Genomic DNA, 18,925 nt, shown 5'->3' on the forward strand with positions numbered 1-18,925 from the left:
GCACCTCAGTGACATCATTGGAAAGCAAAACATTCAGTGTTCAGTGTTTTTTGGTGACACTTGTTATATGGCCAAAAGGCATGAGAAATGTTGGATCAGCCATAATCCTACTGAATGGCAAAGCAAACTCAAGGGGCCGAATGGCCTACCACTGTTCCTATTTTTGATTGTCTTCAGTGTTAGATGAGCAGAAATTTCCTCCAATTAAACATGGGAAGTCCGATCCATGCTCCAAAATCCATTACCCATCTACTGACTTTGCCCCTCATCCTGGTAACAGTCTGAGATGATACCAAGTTGTTCAGAGCATTCAACTGAGATGAGCTGCTGACCATACATTTGAGCCAGCTCAAAGGTTGTCTACACCTCTGTAAATCATCTGACTTCACCCTATCTCAGTTCAGTTGCTGTTGTAACCCTCATTCATGTCTTCCTCACCTCAAAATGACATTTGGAGCTGACACTGAGAATGTTGTTACTCTGCTAGGTCTCTTAAAACTGTGACAAATCAATCGGTCTTGGATGAACACAAAACATTGTTCAAATTAGACACTGAGTTTACAATCCCAGTCCCTTGACCATAATGAGCTTATTCAATTCAAATTGTTCAATGTAATGAAAGGTACAAGTCCTTTCAACTAAAAATTATACATTATATTTCAGATACAGTGACTTGTAAAACTTAAGTTTTGCTGAAAAGAGACATGCTGGTGAAGCTTTTCTCTTGAACTTGCAAGATAGATGCAAGGAAACAAAATTTTAAATGGGAAGAATAATTTATACTACTAACTAATCAGCTCCCTGTTTCTGTAAATAAGGTGGATGTCTGACAAAGAGATTTCTCCCATTTCTGAATGTGTTTGTGTTCCATCTCCAGATTCTGCTGTTGTAATGATTTTATTATTTTCTTGTTCTTTAATGGGATATTGGCACTTGCCAGAATTTTGTTAGTCTTCCTAGTTGCCTTGGAATGAGTAACCTGCTTGGCCATTTCAAGGGGAAGTGAAGAGTTAACCACATTGCTGTGGGGCTGGAGTCAGACAACATAAGGACAGCAGATTTCTTCTCACTAAAGAACATTAGTCAGGTCCTTTTTGACAGCACTCAATGATAGTTTCACGGTCACCTAATGTTATGTTCCAGATTTATGCATTGAATTTTAAATTGCACCAGCTGCCATAATGGCATGTGATCCCACATCCCCAGACCATCAGCCTGAGTTTCTAGATTACTAGTCCAGTGATATTACCATTCTGCCACCATCCTAACCCATTCTTTCAATGCTTTCTCAAAGAACAAGGAGGAAGTTTATTTTACCAATGTTATCAATGGAGAAGCAGCGTTTATCGAAAGTGATGTTCTGATCCTGAATCTCTGATTTGAGCTGTACACAATACGAAATCCAGATTGAGGTGTAGGTTTGGTTGAAGTAACAGATGCTTCCATTGTGCATGTATTTGGGACATTCTTTCCATTCAGCATTATTCCTGAAGGAACATTAATCTGTTAGTGTCTTATGTAAATATGAATCATTCTAAAACATTACACAACTTAGCACAGATTAATCATTGACTGTATTTTCTCATAAGACACATAAGATTAAATCAGTACCTTAACTGTCAATGCACCAAACATAAATTTCAGCAGAGCAATCAGCAGATACCAATTCTCAGATATCTGCATAAAAGGCAATCAACTTTAAACTACTTCCACATATCAGTCTTAACATTAATCCAAGATCTCATACCCCTCTTCCCACTACGTTTATTGTGACTCTTGCTCAGATTCATTGAGTATAAGGATTTTCTCATTTTGAAACAATATTTTGGATTTATACTTTAGCCAACTGTTCCAATGCAGTTAACACTGGCATCTACCCAATAATGTGGAAAATTGCCCAGATACACAAAAAACAGGATAGATCCAACCTGGCCAACTTCTGCCCCATCAGTCTACTCTCAATCATCACTAAAGTGATGGAAGGTGTCGTCAACTATCAAGCAGCACCTGCTCAGCAATGACCTACTCAGTGACTCCCAGTTTTGGTTCCGTTAGGACCACTCAACTCCTGACCTCATTCCAAGCTTGTTTCAAACATGACAAGAGAGCTAAATTCCAGAGGTGAGGTGAGAGTGACTGCTTATAATGCATAAGACATAGGAACAGAATTAGGCCATTTAGCCCATCGGGTCACTTCTGTGATGATTCTTTTTTTAAAAAAATTAAAGTCAGAGTGCTGTTCTGAAATGGTGACTAAATGCAGCTGTTGTCATTAAGTAGGTGACTGCAGAGCCCAGAGGTATTAATGAAAAGATACTTCTCCAATTTTACAACAGATAGATGATAAGATATAAGAGCATTAGGCCATTCAGCCCATCAACTCTATCCTGACATTTAATCATGGCTGATATGTTTCTCAACCCCATTCTCCTGCCTTCTCCCCGTAACCCTTAATCCTGTTACCAATCAAGAATGTATTTCTGCCATAAATACACTAAATGACTTGGTCTCCAGAGCCCTCCACAGCAATGAATTCCACAAATTATCTACCCTCAGGCTGAAGAAATTCCTTTACATCTCAGTTCCAAGTGGTTACGCCTTCACTCTGAGGCTGTGCCCTCAGGCGCTAGTCTCTCCTATTAGTGGAAACGTCTTCTCTACATCCACTCTATACAGGCCACTAGTATTCTGTAAGTTTCAATCATTACCAGGTCTGAAGTGGGGATGTTTGGCGATGATTACATAAAGTTCAGCACCATTCAGTACTTCTCAGAAACTGAAGCAGTCCGTGTTCAAATGCAGCAAGAATTGGGCAATATCTGAGCTTTGGCTGATAAGTGCAAGTCACATTTGCACCACTCAAATACCAGGTAGTGATTGTTTCTTATTGGAGAGAATCTGTCGCTCTTTGACCTTAAACAAACTCACCTTCACTGAATTCTCCACCACAATCATGGGGATCATCACTGTCCAGAAAATGTACTGGAACAGCCATATAAATACTTTGGATAAAAGGGTAGATTGAAGGCTGAGAATCCTGCAGTAAGGAATTCACTTTCTGACTCCCCAGATCCTATCCACCATTTTCAAGGCACAAGTCAGGAGTGTAATGGAATACTCCACATTTGCTTGGGTGGGTGCAGTTGCAACAACATTCAAGCAACTTGACACCACCAAGGGAAAAAAACACATGCGCAAACATTCAGTTTACCAGTGATGCTCAGTGGCAATAGTTTGTACAATCTACAAGATGCATTGTAATAACTTGAGGCTCCTTGAACAGTACATTGCAAAATAATGAATTCTACCACCTAGAACGTCCATAGCAGCAGATATAGGGGAACACCACCACCTGCAAGTTGCCATCCAAGCCACTCAGTATTCTGACTTCGAAAGATATCACCTTCCCTTTAGTGTCACTGGGCCAAATGGTACCATAGCTAAAAGGATTTGGTTACTAATGTGAAACAGAGTATATAAATAAATGGTCCTTTTGGGTTGTCATGCTGTAACTGATGGAATGACATAAGGATCATGGTTCGGCCTCATCTACTTACAGTCTTTATGAATGTTTTGCATGAGGAGACTGAATGGTATGGTGGCTGTATTTATCAAAGTCATAAAAATATGTAAAAGTAAATTGTCAAGAGAAAGTAGAGTGGATGCAAAGGGGTGGATGGGAGGGTAAGTGAGTGAGAAAAAATGGCACATTGCAAATAAGGAATAAATGACATGAATAAATACGATGACATGAAAAAAGCAAGTAATTAGGAAGCAAATTGAATGTCAGCCTTTATTGCAAGGGTAATTGAATATAAAATTAGAATTGTTTTACTATCACTGCACTGAGCCTTAGTGAGACGACACCTGTACAGTTTTAGATTAGATTACTTACAGTGCAGAAACAGGCCCTTCGGCCCAACCAGTCCACACTGATCCTCCGAAGAGTAACCCACCCAGACCCATTTCCTTCTGTCTAGTGCACCTAGCACTATGGGTAATTTAGCATGGCCAATTCACCTAACCTGCACATCTTTGAACTGTGGGAGGAAACCCACGCAGACTTGGGGAGAATATGCAGACACCACACAGACAGTCGCCCGAGGCTGGAATCAAACCTAGCACCCTGGTGCTGTGAGGCACCAGTGCTAACCACTGAGCCATCATGCCGCCCATTTGGTCTCCTTATTTGAAAAAGGATAATTTAGAAGCAGTTCAGAGTAGGTTCACTCTACTGGTTCCATAGATGAAAAGGTTTGTCTTATCAGGAAAGGTTGAACAGATTGAGTCTTTACCCATTGGAGTTTAAAAGAATGTTGAGATGATCTTGAAACACAAAGGATCCTGCAAGGACTGCTTACGGTGGATGCCTGATGTTTCCTCTTGTGGAGGAGGCTAAAACTAGGAGACATTGTGTATAAGTGATAGGCCTCTCTTTTAAGATAGAGATGATGTGTTTTTTTTTTCTCAGAGCCTTGCAAGAGGGTGAAATTCTTTTCTTTAGAAGGTAGTGCAGTCTGGGTAATTAAATATTTATCCCAGGCTGAGTTCGGCAGATCTTTGATAGTCAGGGACTCAAGGGTTAAGTGGGCCGCAGACAAAAAAGTGGTGTTGAGACTACAACAAGAGTAAACAGAGCAGTCTACATGAGTCGACTCAAAGGTCCAAATAGCCAGCTCATGTTCCTATGTTCCCAGGTACAACTTTGATTCGGGACAGATTAAACTTCCTTCTACTCTTTTAAACTGAAAATAAAGCACCCTGCACACTGTCCCCATCAAATACTTCCAGGATAGGTACGGCATGAGGTTAGGTACAGCGTCCCCATCAAAAACTGCCACTGTAAACAATGTTGAGTTTAAAAGACAGAGAGTTTTTTGTAATTAACAATAAATTTTAACTTGACAGAAGACAGCTTCTCTCCAATGCTGCAGTTGGCAACTTTGCTGGACATCACTGACCAGGCATGCCTTTCCCTTGTCGTACAGAGGGTAGTTAACAGTCAACCATATTGCTGTGGGTCTGGATGCCCATGTAGGCCAGACCAGGTAAGGATATTCAGATTTCTCTCCCTGAAGAACATTAATGAACCAGATAGACTTTTCCTGACAATCAGTAACTGTTTCACAGTCCTCAACAGAATCCTAATACTAGATTTTTTTATTGCATTCAAATTCTACTATCTGCCATGGCAGAATTTGAACCTGAGTCTCCAGGCCATTACCTGGGTCTGGGTCTGCAGATTAATAGCCTACTGATAATACTGCTAGGCCATCATCTCCCCAAAGCCTTATGGCCTTGACAAATATGGTAATTATCCTATCTACGCATATCAACATGTAATTCCAAACTGCTGATTCAGAGATGTATTAGTATCCTATGTGAAAAAGATGTTAGGTACAGATTAGAAAGGATATGTTAACTTAAATCATTCTTCATCCTTTAATTGTACCCTCTCTCATTGATAACCTGTGGGAATAATGTGATCATCCCTTTTTAGTTGGAAAATGTTGATCTAAACAGTGTGCCACCCAGTGCAACATTGTATATTTGTACAATGTTGTTGCTTATTCTGACTGCAAAGATAGAATAGTACAAGTAGTAATCTGATGGACATGGAGAACGATGGTTCATTGATCATTCTCAAAGCTAAAGATTTAATTTTATGAAACAGAAAGGCAGCAGTGAATTGCAGTGCAGATCACCTGGTGAGACAAACTCAAATAAAGGGCTTTATTCTTGATGTGGAGGTGTTGGACTCGGTGGACAAAGTCGGAAGTCACATGATGCCAGGTTATAGTTCAACAGGTTTATTTGAAATCACAAGCGTTCAGAGGCTGCTCCTTTGTCAGATAATGTCACCTGATGAAGGAGCAGCACTACGAAAGCTTGTGATTTCAAATAAACCTGTTAGACTGTAACCTGGTATCATATATTCTTGCTGGTTACTAGGGTATCACTGGCAAGGCCAGCATTTGTTGCCCATCCCTAATTACCCTGGAACTGAGTGGTTTGCTCAGCCAGTTTAGGAGGGCAGTTAAGACTCCAATCCATTGCTGTGGGTATGCAGTCACATGTTATCCAGTGAAATCTTTTGGTATTCTTTCATGGATATCACTGGCATGATCAACAACTCCTCTTCCCTGCCTCCCCTACTCAATACAGCATTTAGCCCTCCCCACTACAGCTTGTAACCCTTAATTCTCTCGGTAGTCAAAACTCTGTTCAACTCAGTCTCAGCTATACTCAATGACGCAGTCTACACTGCTCATGTTTAGTTTGGTGAATTCCAAAGATTAATGCCCCACTGAATAAAGAAATTTCCTCTTCATATCCATCTAAAATGGGACCCCCTCCCCCATTATTTTTAACTTACGGCCCCTAGATTCACCCCCAGAAAAACATCTTCTCAGTGTCTAACCTATCAAACCACTTCAGAACCTTATTTTTTTCCAATAAGACTAGTTCTCATTCTTTTAAACTACAATGGCTCAACCTGTTTAACATTTCCTCAAAAGACCCAGACCAATATTTTGAAATATAAATTGAATTGAATTTGGAATTGAAAGATCATCTCTGTGATGGTGACCATTAAGCCAACGACAACGTTGTAAAAAAGCATCTGGTTCATTTGAGTCTTTTAGTAAGGCAAATCTGCCAACCTTACCTGGTCTGGCCTCCATGTGACTCCAGACCTACAGCAACTCGGGTGACCTTGCCCTCTGAATTGGCCAAGCAAGCTATTGAAATGCTGGCCTGACCAGTGACATTTCAATGGCTGCTGAAGTAATTGAGCAAATTGTAAACTAAAGGCTAGGAGGCAATTAAGAGCTTGAGATGTTAACAATGAGGGTCAGTATATAAGGTGCAGATTTTTTAATGGACTTGGATTTTATCAAGGTTTTTGATTATTTGGCAAACTGATAAAAAAAACAAGTGCTAAATTGAATTATGAATTACTTCAGATGCAAAAAGCAAAGACACTGACACGTGTTTTTTTGACTGGGTCAGAAATCACACAACACCAGGTTATTGTCCAATAGGTTTATTTTACCTGACGAAGGAGCAGCTTGAGATTTCAAATGAACCTGTGGGACTTTGTCCATTCTAGTCCAACACTGACACCTACACATCATGGCTTTGTTACAGAAAAGTATTCAATGGGGCTCTGCAATGCTGTGTACCGGGCTCCCTGTTTTTCAAGGTGTATAGCAATTATTTCTCAATATGTATTACTGTTTAAAAATGCTTGCAGATGATATGAAAATTGACCATGTGATTGAAAGAAGAGAAATCATCAGAATGATCAGGCAGGCAGACAAATAGCAAGTTCATTTCAAACCTGGAAAAGTTTTTGTTTTAATTCATTTGTTAATTGTGGTAGCACAGGCTAGATCAGCATTTATTGCTCATCCCTAATTGCCCAGAAAGTGGTTAAGAGTCAACCACTGTGGGTATGGAGTCACACATAGAACAGACCAAGTAAAGATGGCAGATTTCCTTCCCTGCTTCAAGGATATTGGCAGACACAGGGTTTTTACGACAATCAACAGTAGACTAACTTTTCCTTTCCAGCTTTTTACTGAATTCCCACCAGATTTTTATTGAATTCAAATATCATCATTTGCCATCGTGGGATTTAAACCCATGTCCTCAGAACATTAGCCTGAGGTTCTAGATCGCTAGTTTGGTGACATTACTATTGTATTGCCACCTCCACCAGAAGCTGGGGGAAGTAAGACAAGGAAATGCATGATAAATAGTAGAAAATAAACAGACTGGAGAAAGAACACCTCACCTTCCACCTTGGGACCTTCCAGTCACACAGAATCAATGTTGATTTCACCAGTTTCCTCATCCTAACCTCCCCCCCGCCCCCCCCAACCTTATCCCCAACTTGGCACCACCCTCTTGAATTGTCCTACCTGTCCATCTTCTAACTATCCACTCACCCTCCACTCCAACCTATCACCATCACCCCCCACCTTCATCCACCTATCGCATTCCTAGCTACCTTCCTTCCAGCTCCACTCCCCTGCCATTTATCTCCCAGCCCCCTTGGGAGCCCCACCCCACATTCCTGATAAAGAGTTTATGCTCAAAATGTCGACTCTCCTGCTCCTCTGATGCTGCCTGACCGGCTGTGCTTTTCCAGCACCACACTCTTTGACAGAAAACTGACAGAATAATGCATATAGTTCTGATCACTATAGCAGGAAGGATGTAATCACACTCGAGAGGGTAAAAACAGGTTTATAACGACGTGGCCAAGACTGGACATATGAGCGATGAGGAAAAATTGGAGAGGCTGAGGTTGTTCTCTTTGAAACAGAGGAAGTTAGGGGTGATTTGTTTGAGGTGGATAAAATGATGACTGGCCTATTTCCATTAGTAGAGAAGTCAATAACCAAGGGCCAATGATCTAAATAATTGAAGAATGGATTGAAATTTAGTATTTTCACCCAGAAAATGGTAGGGATCTGGTATTTATTTCCTGAAAGGGTGATTGAGACAGAAACCTTCATCATGGATGTGCACTTGAGATGCCTTGACTTCCAAGGCTACAGAACAGGTACTGGAAAGTTAATGAATTTGAATAGCACTTTTACAGTCGGTAGACACATCGACCTGGACCCAATATACCGGCCACTGCAACGGACAGCTGGAACTGACAACTGGAAGCGACAGATTCAAACCACTATAAATGCCGGAGGAAAGATCACAGAAGCGCTTCACAGGAGGCTCCCAAGCACTGAGGATGTCACCTAGACAGGGGACGAAACGTCTGCAACACAAATTCCCAGCTCGGCAAGCAGAACCGCAACATCTCCCTGTGTCTGCGTGGGTTTCCTCCGGGTGCTCCGGTTTCCTCCCACAGTCCAAAGATGTGCAGGTCAGGTGAATTGGCCATGCTAAATTGCCCGTAGTATTAGTTGAAGGGGTAAATGTAGGGGTATGGGTGGGTTGCGCTTTGGCGGGTCGGTGTGAACTTGTTGGGCTGGAGGGCCTGTTTCCACACTGTTAGTAATCTAATCTAAATGTGATTAATCTAATCTAATTCTCCTGAACATCAAAAATTACCAGGGCAGTAAAAATCAGAAGCACAAAAAAACTCACCCTTTTGTATAAAAGAATCTCAGTCGCCTTCGCTCTGTCAGATTCTGATAGTTTCCAACACTCCACCTGCATGTGAAGGTCTCCTGTTCTGGTGAACGACATTCTGTTATCCTTGGCCTTTCCAAAGGGACTGGAATAGAGAAGAGAGGCACACTAGCAATAGTGTAATACATTAGAAAGTACTGTAACCATGCACTGGCAATGCAATTGACCTGATTCCTCAGACATATAATAGCACACATCTGTTTGAACGTAAAGAATAACTGAACATACAAATAGTATTGGATAGGCATATGGAGGATAGTGGGCTAGTGTAGGTTAGGTGGGCTTGGATCGGCGCAACATCGAGGGCCAAAGGGCCTGTACTGCGCTGTATTTTTCTCTACGTTCTCTCTATGTTCTCTTCTCTAGTGGATTCAGTCCTGAAGCCCTGTCCTCCATTCACCCTGTAAAGCAAGATTCTGTCATTACATCAGCTGTTTTCTGATGAACATCATTAATGAATCAATTCTAATACAAAGGCTCTTGATATACCATCAGTTTTAATTTCATCCCTATCAGAGGTAAACCCTGTTTTCTCCCACTGCCTGACCCACTGCTGAAAAGCATTAGGGCACAGTTTCACACATGCCAACTGTGCTCGGTATCCCATCCTAAACATACATTCCTCAAATTGGCATGCAGCAGGGGAATGGGGAGAAGGCTTGCCTTCTCAGTTGATTTTTCCTCCATCTTTTGAAAATGTCTTACAGACCAGGAAACTGAGGAAGAGAGAGGTTGACCTGCTCTCTGGAGGAAGAGTGCACCATGCAAATAGATTTTGGAGAATACAAAATACCATTCAGAATAGAAATTTCAAGATTGTCTTTCTTATACATGGTTTAATCAACGTGGTTTGTTTTTGAAACTCAACTCACCTTCTACTGATTGTGACACTGGAAGGAACACTTTTAAAATGTTGCTAAATTCGCTGAAATTGCCAATGTTGGGATATGTGCTTCGGATTCGGACCACATACTCTTTCCCTGTTGCAAAGTTGTAGAGTGGCTGTGGAGGATGCTGGTGTGGCAAGGTTTCAATCTGTGAAGACAAGGCAATTCAGCAAAGGACACAGCGTCAATTTGGTTGCAGGAAACAAGCTGAATCAAGAAGACAGCAAAAGAGCAAGACTTGGAAAACATGTTATCTAACACTAACTCTTATCAACATGCATTCCATTTTAGTGAACAAAAAACAAACAGGTGTCTGAATGTTCCATAATAAATACCAATACCATAGATATAGGTCCAGTTATGGTCACGGAATGCTTAAATGGTCAGCCTCCCTCTCCACTTATTTAATCTTCTGGGGGACATAAATAAAAGCTGAAAGCCTTGAAATCACATCTGACCGCCCTACTGAGGAGTGAAATTTAAAGTAAAATGAAATTGGTATTCTAACCAATCAGATGTTTGGCTTCAAGTGTTACACTTGCTTTTCTTTAAAATGAGAACCAATATAATTGTCGTAGGGAGTTCTCAATGAATGGCAGGACACTAGGAAGCTCAGAGAAAGAGAGGGATTTTGGGGTGCTGGTGTGCAGGTGGCAGGACAGATTAATAGGGTGGTTAAGAAGACATAAAGACGTTTGCCTTTATCAGTCATGGCATAGATTGTAAGAGCATGGAGGTCATTTTGGTGCTGTACAGGACTTTGGTTAGGCCATAGCTTGTGAAGTTCTACTCCCCACACTATAGGAAGGATGTGATTACACTGGAGGGGGTACAGAGAAGATTCACCAGGATGTTGCATGGGATGGAGCAGCTTTGGCAATGAAGAGAGGCTAGATAAGCTCAGGTTGTTTTCTTTGGAACAGAGAAGGTTGAGTGGAGATCTGACAGAGATGTATAAGATAATCAGTGACATGGACAAGGATTTATTTGATTTACTTAAGTGACATGGCATCGCTGCCTAGCTAGCATTTATTGCCCATCCTAGTTGTCATTGCAAAGCTGATGATGAGCTACCTTCTACCTGGGCAGCCTACAGCCTGGAGGACTCAACATTGAGTTCTCCAATTTCAAATAACCTCCCTCCCGATTCACCGACTCCCTTCCCAGTACCTCCTCCTCCCTTCCACTACTCCCTGCCACCAACCGGATTAATTCCTCCCATTGACCAACCAGGTTGTACCCTCTACCTGTCTTCACTATTCCCACTTCACAACCTTGCCCCCTGCTTTCCTTTTTACTGCAACTCCCCCTACACCTGTCCCCAGTCCTGAAGAAGGATTAACCCAAAACGTGGACTTAGAACATAGAACAACACAGCAGAACAGGCCCTTCAGCCCTCGATGTTGCACCGACCTGTGAACTATTCTCAGCTCGTCCCCCTACACTATCCCAAAATCATCCATGTGCTTATCTAAGGATTGTTTAAATCTCCCTAATGTGGCTGAGTTGACTACATTAGTAGGTAGGACATTCCACGCCCTAACCACTCTCTGCGTAAAGAACCTGCCTCTGACATCTGTATTAAATCTATCACCCTTCAATTTGTAGCTATGCCCCCTCGTACAAGCTGATGTCATCATCCTAGGAAAAAGACTTTCACTGTCTACCCTATCTAATCCTCTGATCATCTTGTATGTCTCTATCAAATCCCCTCTTAGCCTTCTTCTCTCCAATGAGAACAGACCCAAGTCTCTCAGCCTTTCCTCATAAGACCTTCCCTCCAGACCAGGCAACATCCTGGTAAATCTCCTCTGCAGCTTTTCCAATGCTTCCACATCCTTCCTGAAATATGAGGACCAGAACTGTACACAATATTCCAAGTGTGGCAGCACCAGAGTTTTGTATAGTTGCAGCATGATATTGCGGATCCTGAACTCAATCCCTCTATGAATGAAACCTAACACTCCGTATGCCTTCTTAACAGCACTATCCACCTGGGTGGCAACTTTCAGGGATCTGTGTACATGGACTCCAAGATCCCTCTGCACACCCACACTTTCCGTTGACCCAGTACTCAGCCTTCCTGTTATTCTTCCCAAAGTGCACCACCTCACATTTAGCTGCATTGAACTCCATTTGCCACCTCTCAGGCCAATTCTGCAGTTTATCCAAGTCCCCCGCAACTTGTAACATTCTTCCACACTGTCCACTACTCCACTGACTTTACTGTCATCTGCAAATTTACTAATCCATCCATCTATGCCTGCGTCTAAGTCATTTACAAAAATGACAACAGCAGTGATCCCAAAACAGATCCTTGTGGCACACCATTAGTAATTGGGCTCTAGACTGAATATTTTCCATCAACCACCACTTGCTGCCTTTTTTGCCTTCTAATCCAAACTGCTGAATCACCCTTAATTCCATGCCTCTGCATTTTCTCCAACAGCCTACCATGTGGAATCTTATCAAAGACTTTACTGAAGTCCTTATATACCACGTCAACTGCCCTACCCTCATCTACATGCTTGGTCATCTTCTCAAAAAAACTCAATGAGGTTTGTGAGACATGTCCTACCCTTGACAAAACCATGTTGACTATCTGAAATCAAATTGTTGTTTGCTAGATGATTATAAATTTTATCTTTTATAATCCTTTCCAAAACCTTTCCTACAACAAAAGTAAGGCTCACTGGTCTATAATTACCTGGATCATCTCTACTGCCCTTCTTGAACAAGGGCATAACATTTCCAATCCTCCAGTCCTCTGATACTAAACATGGAGACAATGACGATTCAAACATCGAATCCGAAGGCTCTGCTATCTCCTCCCTAGCTTCCCAGAGAATTCTCGGATAAATCCCATCCGGCCCAGGAGACTTGTCCACTTTCACTCCTTCTAGAATTGATAATACCTGTTCGTAACTAACCTCGATCCTTTCTAGTCTAATATCTCGTACCTCATTCTTCTCCTCAACAATATTCTTCTTTTCCTGAGTGAAAACCGATGAGAAATGTTCGTTTAGCACCTCTCCAATCTCCACATCGTCCACACTCAACTTCCCACTTCTGTCTTATCATCCTTTTATTCCTCACATACTTATAGAAAGCTTTAGGGTTCTCCTTCATTCTATTTGCTAAAGACTGCTCGTGTCCTCTCTTTGCTCTTCTTAACTCTCTCTTTAAATCCTTCCTAGCTGATCTGTCACTCTCCATCGCTTCATCTGAACCATCTTGCCCATCAACAAATAATAAGCCTCCTTCTTCTTCGTAACAAGAGATGCAATTTCTGTTGTAAACCATGGTTCCCTTACCTTATCACTTCCTCCCTGCCTGACAGGGACATACCTATCAAGGACACACAGTATCTGTTCCTTAAACCGGCTCCACATTTCCATTATCTGCATCCCCTAATTTTGCTACCCCATTCTATGCATCCTAATTCTTGTCTAATCGCCTTATAATTGGCCTTGCCCATCGATAACTCTTAACCTGTGGCATGTACCTATCCCTTTCCATCACTAAACTAAACGTAACTGAATTATGGTCACTCTCTCCAAAGTGCTCACCTACAACTAAATCAAACACCTGGCCTGGTTCATTACCAAGCACCAGATCCAGTGTGGGAGAAGGTGAGGACCGCAGATGCTGGAGATCAGAGCTGATAAATGTGTTGCTGGAAAAGCGCAACAGTTCAGGCAGCATCCATGGAGCAGGAGAATCAACGTTTCGGGCATAAGCTGGAGGGGGCTTATGCCTGAAACGTCAATTCTCCTGCTCCTTGGATGCTGCCTGACCTGCTGCGCTTTTCCAGCAACACATTTTTCAGACCAAATCCAGTGTGGCCTCCCCTCCTCTCGGCCTTGGACATACCGTGTCAGTAAACCCTCCTGTACACATTGGACAAAAACTGGTCAATCTGACGTACTAGAGTTATAGCATTTCCAGTCAATGTTGGGGAAGTTAAAGTCCCCCATAATGACCACCCTGTTCCTTTCACTCCTACCTCTTAGTTGGCACCTCCTGATGCTACCTAGCCTTGTGTGTTCTTCCAGCTTCCTGCCTGTCTACTTTGGATTCAAGCATCTGCAATTTGTTTTGTCCCTAACCTTCTTGAATCTCTGCAGACCATGTGCTGTAGGTGGACCAACAATGCCATTAGGGAGGGCCTTTCAGGATTTTGACCCATAAATACTGAAGATGGCAATACATTTCCAAGTTAGCATGGTGAACGGCTTGAAGGTAAACTTCCAGATGGTAGTGTTCTCATGTATACAAACTGCTTTTGTCCTTCGAGAAGGAATTGCTCGTGGATTTGCAAAGTGCATTTAGTGCATTCAGGATATTTAGTGAATTTCTGCAATGCATCTTGTAGTTAGTGCACACGACTGCTATTTAGCGTCAATAGTGGAGGGAGTGGGTGCTTGTGAATATGGCGCCAATCAAGCGGGCTGCTTGTCCTGGATGGTATCAAGCTTCTTGAATGCTGTTGGAACTGCACCCATCCAGGCAATATTTCAGCATACTCCGAATGTGTGCCTTGTATATACAAGGCTTTGGGGAATCAGGAGGGGAGTTATTCACAGTTGTTCCTAGCCTCTGACCTGCTCTTGTAGCCACTGTATTTATATTGTAAGTCCAACTGATTTTCTGGTCAATGATAACCCCCAGGATGTTGATAGTGGAGCATCAACAATGGTAACGTATACAATGTAAAAGGGCAGAAGCTGGATTGTTTCTTATCGGAAAAGGTCATAGCCTGGTACTTGTGTGGCACAAATATTAGTTACCACTTTTCAGCCCAAGACCGGATATTGTCCAGATCTTGCTGCATTTGAACATGGGCTGCATCAGTGTCTAATAAGTCATGAATGGTGAACATTGTGCAATCATTGGCAAACATCCCTACTTCTGACTTTATCATGGAGGAAAGCAGCAGATGAAGCAGCAGAAGATGCTGGACGTAACCCTGAGAAACTCCTGCAGAGGTGTCCTGGAGCTGAAATGACTGACTCCAACAACCACAACTTATTGCTGAGTAAGTGCTGCTTGATAGCACTGTTGATCATTTTACTGATAATTGAGAGTAGACTGGTAATAATTGGCTGGATTGAATGTGTCTTGCATTTTGTGTATAGGACATACTTGGGCAATTTTCCACATTGACAAACAAATGCCAATGTTAGAGTTATTTTAGAACATGTTGGCTAGGAGAGCAGCAAAGTCTGGAGTACACATCTTTAGTACTGTTGTCAGGGTGCATAGCCTTTGTAGTAACCAGTACCTCCAACCATTTCTTGACAAGTTGTAGACTAAATTGAAGTGAATATGAAGCAGTTGTTCCCCTTAGTTGAAGAGTGAATAATGAGGGGACATTATTTTAAGGTAAAATACAGGAGGGTTAGAGAGGATTTAAGGATACCTTTTTTCATCCAGTGGGTGGTGGGAATCTGGAATGCACTGCCTGTGAGGGTAGCTGAGGAGAAAAACCTCACAACATTTAAAAAGTAGGTGGATGAGCACTTGAAATGGCATAATGTTCAAATCTAAGGGCCATGAGCTGGAAAGTGGGTTAAGTGTAGATAAGTCAAATAGACTCGATGAGTTGAAGGGCTTTTTTCAGTGCTATTAACCTATTTGATTCTATATCTATTCACCTTACAGATAACAACCTGAAATTATATAGTGCCTCACTGCAAAATGGGCAACGTTGTGTTTTCAGACAGAAACAGACACCATACAAAGAGGTTGACCAAAAGCTTTTTTTTAAATTCGTCCACAGGATGTAGGCAATGATTTGGAGTTGGGGACTCCATGTAATGTGTCAAAGTTTGCAGTTGACACTAAGGTGAGTGGCAGAGCAAAGTGTGCAGAGGGCCATGAAACTTTGCAGAGGAACATAGATACTTTGAGTGAGTGGGCAAAGGTCTGTCAGATGGAATACAATGTTAATGAATATGAAGTCATCCATTTTGGTAGGAGTAACAGTAAAAAGGATTATTACTTGAATGGTTAAAAAGTTGCAGCATGCTGCTATGCAGAGGGATCTGGATGTTCTTGTGCATGAATCACAGAAGGTTGGTCTGCAGATACAACAAGTAATTAGGAAGACAAATGGAATTTTATCTTTCTTTGCTAAAGGGACTGAGTTTAAAAGCAGGGAGGTTATGTAGGCAGCTGTACAGGGTGCTGGTGAGGCCACATCTGGAGTATTGTGTGCAGTTTTGGTCTCCTTACTTGAGAAAGGATGTACTGGCACTAGAAGGGGTGCAGAGGAGATTGATTCAAGAGTTGAGGGGGTTGGCTTATCAGGAGACACTGAGTAGACTGGGGTTATATTCATTGGAATTTAGAAGAATGAGGGGGGATCTTATAGAAACATATAACATTATGAAAGGAATAGATAAGATTGAGGTAGAGAGGAAGTTTCCATGGTCCTAAGGTGAAACTAGGAAAAGAGAACATAGCCTCAAAATTAAGGTGACTGAATTGAGAAGGAACTTCTTCACGCAGGGGGTTGTAAATCTATGGAATTCCCTGCCCAGTGAAGTAGTCGATGCAAATTCAGTAAATATTTTTGAAGCTAAGATAGATTTATTTTTGAACAATGAAAGAATTAGGGGTTACAGTGAGAGGATGGGTAAGTGGAGCTGAGGCCATGATAAGATCTGCCATGACCTTATTGACGGCATGATGGCTTACTCCTGCTCCTAGTTCTTATGTCATTGACATTGCCCATCCCTAATTGTCCAGGGGGCAGATCAGAGTCTGAATTTGGAGTCACGTGTACGCCAGACTAGGTAAGGACAGCAGGTTCCCTTCCTGAAGGACGTTAATGATCCAGATGGATTTTTACAACAATTAACAGTGTTTACATAGTCCATGGGCTGATAAGTTCCTGGGAGTGGATGGACTTCATGCTAGCATCTTCAGACAAGTCCCTTGTGCAATTGTTAATGCATTCATTTTAAGCTACAAAAATTCCCTAGATTTAAGGAAGATTTGAATACTTTGGAAAATACCAAATCTAACTTCTTTATTCAAAAGAGAGTGAGACAGAAAGCAGGACACTATAGGCCATTTAGCTTAACATCTGTCAGAGGGAAAATGTTAAAATCTACTATTAAAGACTTTAGAAAAAATTAACCCATCAGGCAGTCAACGTGGTTCTGTGAAAGAGAAATTGTGTTTACCTAATTTATTAGAGTTCTTGGAAGAAGTAGGTGTTGTGTAGAAAGGAGAACCAGTGAATGGACATATAGATGGACAACTCCTACATTTGCCAAATGTAGGAAATGTAAGAAAATGTGAAATTGTCCACTTTGACAGAAGGAATTAAAAGAAAGCATATTACAAAAATAATGAGAGATTACAGATCTCTTAGATTGAAAGAGATCTTATTGGACTTGGATATCCTCGTGCAGAAGATTAAATGCAAGTACAACAAGTAATTAGGAAAGCTAAAGTTATTCATCGTTACAAAAGAAGGAAGGTTATGATTCACTTAGATAGGGCATTGGTAAGAATACATCTGGTGTACAGTGTTGGTCTCTTTATTTAAGGAAGGGTGCGAATGCAATGGAAGCAGTTCAGAAAAGGTTTACCAAACCAATACAGGTCGTTCTGCTATAATACGACAGTTGCGTTCCTCTGTGACCTCATGCTATAGAAAATCACACTATGGAAAACTGCTATTGAAAATTGCACTGTCGAACATTGCTAACACAAAATCGCAAGAGCCATTCAACAGAAAGCTTGCATTATCCAAATAATGTCCACAATTTGACAATCGTGTTATAACCAATTCACGCTGACGAAACGCACATTTTAGCAGAATGACCTGAACTGTGTATGGTCAGGTACTCTTATGAGGAAAGGTTGGACAGGCTGAGCTTGTATCTGCTGGAGTTCACAACAGCAAGAGCTCACTTCATTAAAACAAACGGTCCTGAAGGGTCTTGGATGTGGAATTGAATATTTCATCTTACAAGGGAATATACAACTAGGGATCATGTTTTAAAAATCAGGGGTCCTCAATTTAAAACAGCAATGAGGTGAAATGTTTTCACAAAGGGTCACAAGTCTTTGGAACTCCCTTCCTGAAAAAGCAGTAAGAACAGAGTCCTTGAATATTTTTATCGTAGAGGTAGATGGATTCTTGGTAAACAAGGGGGTGAAAGGTTATTGGCATCTGGTAGGAATGTGGTGTAATCAGAGCCAAGAATACATTGGATAAATGATTACATCTTAATAAATAATTACCAAGTTATTAAAAAGTTTTAAGAGCACAATTGCCTATTGCTGCATTTGATTTGTAGGAGCCACTCTTCAAATAATGCTTCATATGTTGTGTTACTGAACCAGATGAGACAGAGCCCCTGGTTTTTGTGCGTTTGTGACTCTGTAATCGGCTTCAGTTTGTCTCAGCTGGTGAGAAGACAGAGTTCTCACTGAAGACTGTCTCAGCAGCTGGAAGGGCTACGTGTTGATATTAAACAAGCTCAAGTTTCAGATTCAGTTATGTTCCAAACAAACTGCTTACCATCAATGTCACAATTTGAAAAATGAACACTCAAGCTCCCTGCTGGAACATTGCTGTTGCATCAGTGTGTCAAAGGGAGAGGCAAAACAGAACAGAGCAAAAATGTATCTCTCCTGTTGGAAAAGAGTCTGCAGCAAATCTTTCTTTAAGAAAATACTTGGTTAGAGAATTGTATTTCAACCATGTGTCTATTCAAAACTCTGTTCAGTCTGTTCTTGTGAAATGACAAGGGAACAAGAGGGTGGATTTGTTGATCTGTCATTTCAAGGAGCACTCGATTACACACCAGCCAATCTCAGGGCTGCCTCCCTATTGGGCTCAGCTGGCAGCCAAT

General features: G+C 41.6%; 1 protein-coding gene across 3 annotated transcripts in view; it reads right to left on the minus strand.

Annotated features, from left to right (window-relative positions):
- LOC140493998 (growth hormone receptor-like) overlaps positions 1 to 18,925 on the minus strand; it is a 198,477-nt gene that overhangs the window by 36,680 nt on the left and 142,872 nt on the right. For all 3 annotated transcript variants that reach the window (XM_072592933.1, XM_072592940.1, XM_072592947.1), the window contains exons 6-8: positions 10,035 to 10,197; positions 9,118 to 9,247; positions 1,318 to 1,487 (exon numbers count right to left, since the gene is read on the minus strand). In XM_072592933.1, coding sequence (XP_072449034.1) covers positions 1,318 to 1,487; positions 9,118 to 9,247; positions 10,035 to 10,197 — 463 coding nt within the window. The remainder of the gene's footprint in view (positions 1 to 1,317; positions 1,488 to 9,117; positions 9,248 to 10,034; positions 10,198 to 18,925) is intronic.

This window comes from Chiloscyllium punctatum, chromosome 2 (assembly GCF_047496795.1).
Source record: "Chiloscyllium punctatum isolate Juve2018m chromosome 2, sChiPun1.3, whole genome shotgun sequence".
NCBI lineage: Eukaryota > Metazoa > Chordata > Chondrichthyes > Orectolobiformes > Hemiscylliidae > Chiloscyllium > Chiloscyllium punctatum.